The 2,919-nt window shown below is 39.5% G+C and overlaps 1 protein-coding gene across 1 annotated transcript in view; it reads left to right on the plus strand.

Annotated features, from left to right (window-relative positions):
- Nucleotides 1-2,919, plus strand: part of LOC106532941 (NT-3 growth factor receptor) — a 49,493-nt gene that overhangs the window by 35,194 nt on the left and 11,380 nt on the right. The window contains exon 13 of the mRNA XM_014029121.1: nt 334-522. Within this exon, the coding sequence (XP_013884575.1) occupies nt 334-522 (189 nt within the window). The remainder of the gene's footprint in view (nt 1-333; nt 523-2,919) is intronic.

A 2,919-nucleotide genomic window follows, 5' to 3' on the forward strand; every position in this document is an offset into this window, starting at 1 on the left:
TCTTGCTGTTTATATTCACATTTCTATGCTACAGAATATTTATTAATACTTTATTAATTATATTATTTATTTATTTATGTATTTATTTATTTATTGTATTTTGAATGAAACAGCTCTCCATAGTCTTCTAACTGTTAGCATCAGAAAATTAATTATCTGCTTGACGTTAGTCAATCCTATCCTAAAATCAGATCTAAAATCTTGCTGTTTATATTCACATTTCTATGCTACAGACATTTATTTAAAAGTTTCCCAGAAAATCAAACTGTTAGTCAGTAATCTGTCCCATTGACAGCAGGAAGATAAAAAACAGGTCTTTGGTTTCTTTACCAGGTCCAGGAGCAGTGATGAGTGGTGAGGAGAACTCTACCAGCCCTCTTCATCACGTTAACCATGGGATCATTAGTCCCTGTGCTCTGGATGTTGGACTGGACTCTGTGGCCATCGGAATGAACAGGATCCCCATCATAGAAAACCCACAGTACTTCAGACATGGACACAACTGCAACAAATCAACCACCTGTGAGTTACAGCATCCAAAGTCAACCAAATGTTTTTCACCCCTTTATGGAACTATATACAGTATATGTGCAGCTAACAGTGATGATCTAAAACAAAGGCTGTTTTTTGCCGATGATGTCATACGTGACAACCAATGAAGCATCCAGCAAAACAACCAGAGCCTTAAGACCCTGAAAACACAGTCAAAATTCTGACAGATACACAGCACAGACCAAATGTTTTAACACACCTACTCATTCAAAGAGTTTTCTTTATTTTCATGACTATGAAAATTGCAGATTCACACTGATGGCATCAAAACAATGAATTGACACATGTGTAATTACTGTATATACTTTACAAAAAAGTGTGAAACGACTGAAAATATGTTTTATATTCTAGGTTCTTCAAAGTAACCACCTTCTGCTTTGATTATTGCTTCGCCCACTCTTGGTGTTCTCTTGATGAGCTTCAAGAGGTAGTCACCTGAAATGGTCTTCCAACAGTCTTGAAGGAGTTCCCAGAGATGCTTAGCATTTGTTGGCTCTTTTGCCTTCACTCTGCGGTCCAACTCATCCCAAACCATCTCGATTGGGTTCAGGTCCGGTGACTGTGGAGGCCAGGTCATCTGGCGCAGCACCCTTTCACTCTCCTTGGTCAAATAGCCCTTACACGGCCTGGAGGTGTGTGTGGGGTCATTGTCCTGCTGAAAAATAAATGATGGTCCAACTAAACGCAAACCGGATGGAATAGCATGCCACTGCAAGATGCTGTGGTAGCCATGCTGATTCAATATGCCTTCAATTTTGAATAAATCTCCAACAGTGTCACCAGCAAATCACCCCCACACCATCAAAACTCCTCCTCCATGCTTCACTGTGGGAAACAGGCATGTAGAGTCCATCCGTTCATCTTTTCTGTGTGGCAGAAAGACACGGTGGTTGGAACCAAAGATCTCAAGTTTGGACTCATCAGACCAAAGCACAGATGTCCACTGGTCTAATGTCCATTCTTTGTGTTCTTTAGCCCAAACAAGTCTCTTCTGCTTGTTGCCTGTCCTTAGCAGTGGTTTCCTAGCAGCTATTTTATCATGAAGGCCTGATTCACAAAGTCTCCTCTTGACAGTTGTTCTAGAGATGTCTGCTGCTAGAACTCTGTGTGACATTGACCTTTTCTCTAAGGCCTGAGTCACACTACAAGAAAATCATGCCGATTTTTGCCCTTCCGACAATCTTAAGGAAGTCCAGATTATCATGATGGCTCTAAAGATAATCATAGCAGATATTCCCACTGTGGGTAGTGAGTTAAGACTGATCTGGTCGGCTCGGTAGGACGTCGGGAACGCTCCGGCCTCAAATCGGGGATATTTAACATGTTTATCACAGTGTGTGTAGTGTTCATCTCAGCCTGTGAATGAGACGTGCAGCCAATCAGAAAGCAAGGTGACATAAACACGGAGAGGATTCCAAAATACAGAACACAAAAAAACTGTCATGACTCACCAGAAAGTCTGCTGGATGTTAAAAGTCCTATAAAATTGTTTTTCCTCTGGTAAAAATAGTCCACAAACGATCAACATTGTTTTTTCCTTGTTGCAAATGTTTATTTATTCTGAACTCACGTCTCTCTGGAGGTCACGTGAGATTTTTCCTCAGACATCTGAATTCTCGTGAGACTTCAGTAAGTCTCGCTTGGTTTAAAATCTGACATCTGAATGTTCGTGAATGAAATATCTTTTGGTGTGTGGTGTGTTGTCTCTTGCCGTGTGACTGTACACCACACACTGTAGGACCAAACCTGTTAGATCCATGAGTTTTTATCCTCACATGTGGGCTCTATCAGTCTTTGAAAATTGGCTGACTGGCAGGGCACACCTGTGAAGTGAAAACCATTTCAGGTGAAAACCTCTTGAAGTTCATCAAGAGAATGCCAAGAGTGTGCAAAGCAGTCATCAAAGCAAAAGGTGGCTACTTTGAAGAACCTAGAATATTAGACATATTTTCAGTTGTTTCAATATTTTTTGTTAAGTATATAATTCCACGTGTTAATTCATAGATTTGATGCCTTCAGTGTGAATCTACAATTTTCATAGTCATGAAAATATAGAAAATTCTTTGAAAGAGGTGTGTCCAAACTTACAGAAAATTCACGATTCAGTTCGGTTCAATACTTTAGTCTCACAATTCACGATTCAGTTCGGTTCAGTACTTTAGTCTCACAATTCACGATTCAGTTCGGTTCAATACTTTAGTCTCACGGTTCAATATTTTTTCGATACAAAAAAGAGAAATTTCCATGCCCATTTTAACTTGTAGTTTATTTAAATTATGGACATTTGTTTAACTTCAAAAGTACAGTTTTTAAATTAAATGTTGCTGAAACAGCAAGTTTCTCAGTGAATCTGCGCTCAAAAATGCA

The sequence above is a fragment of the Austrofundulus limnaeus genome, unplaced genomic scaffold (genome assembly GCF_001266775.1).
Source record: "Austrofundulus limnaeus strain Quisiro unplaced genomic scaffold, Austrofundulus_limnaeus-1.0 Scaffold857, whole genome shotgun sequence".
NCBI lineage: Eukaryota > Metazoa > Chordata > Actinopteri > Cyprinodontiformes > Rivulidae > Austrofundulus > Austrofundulus limnaeus.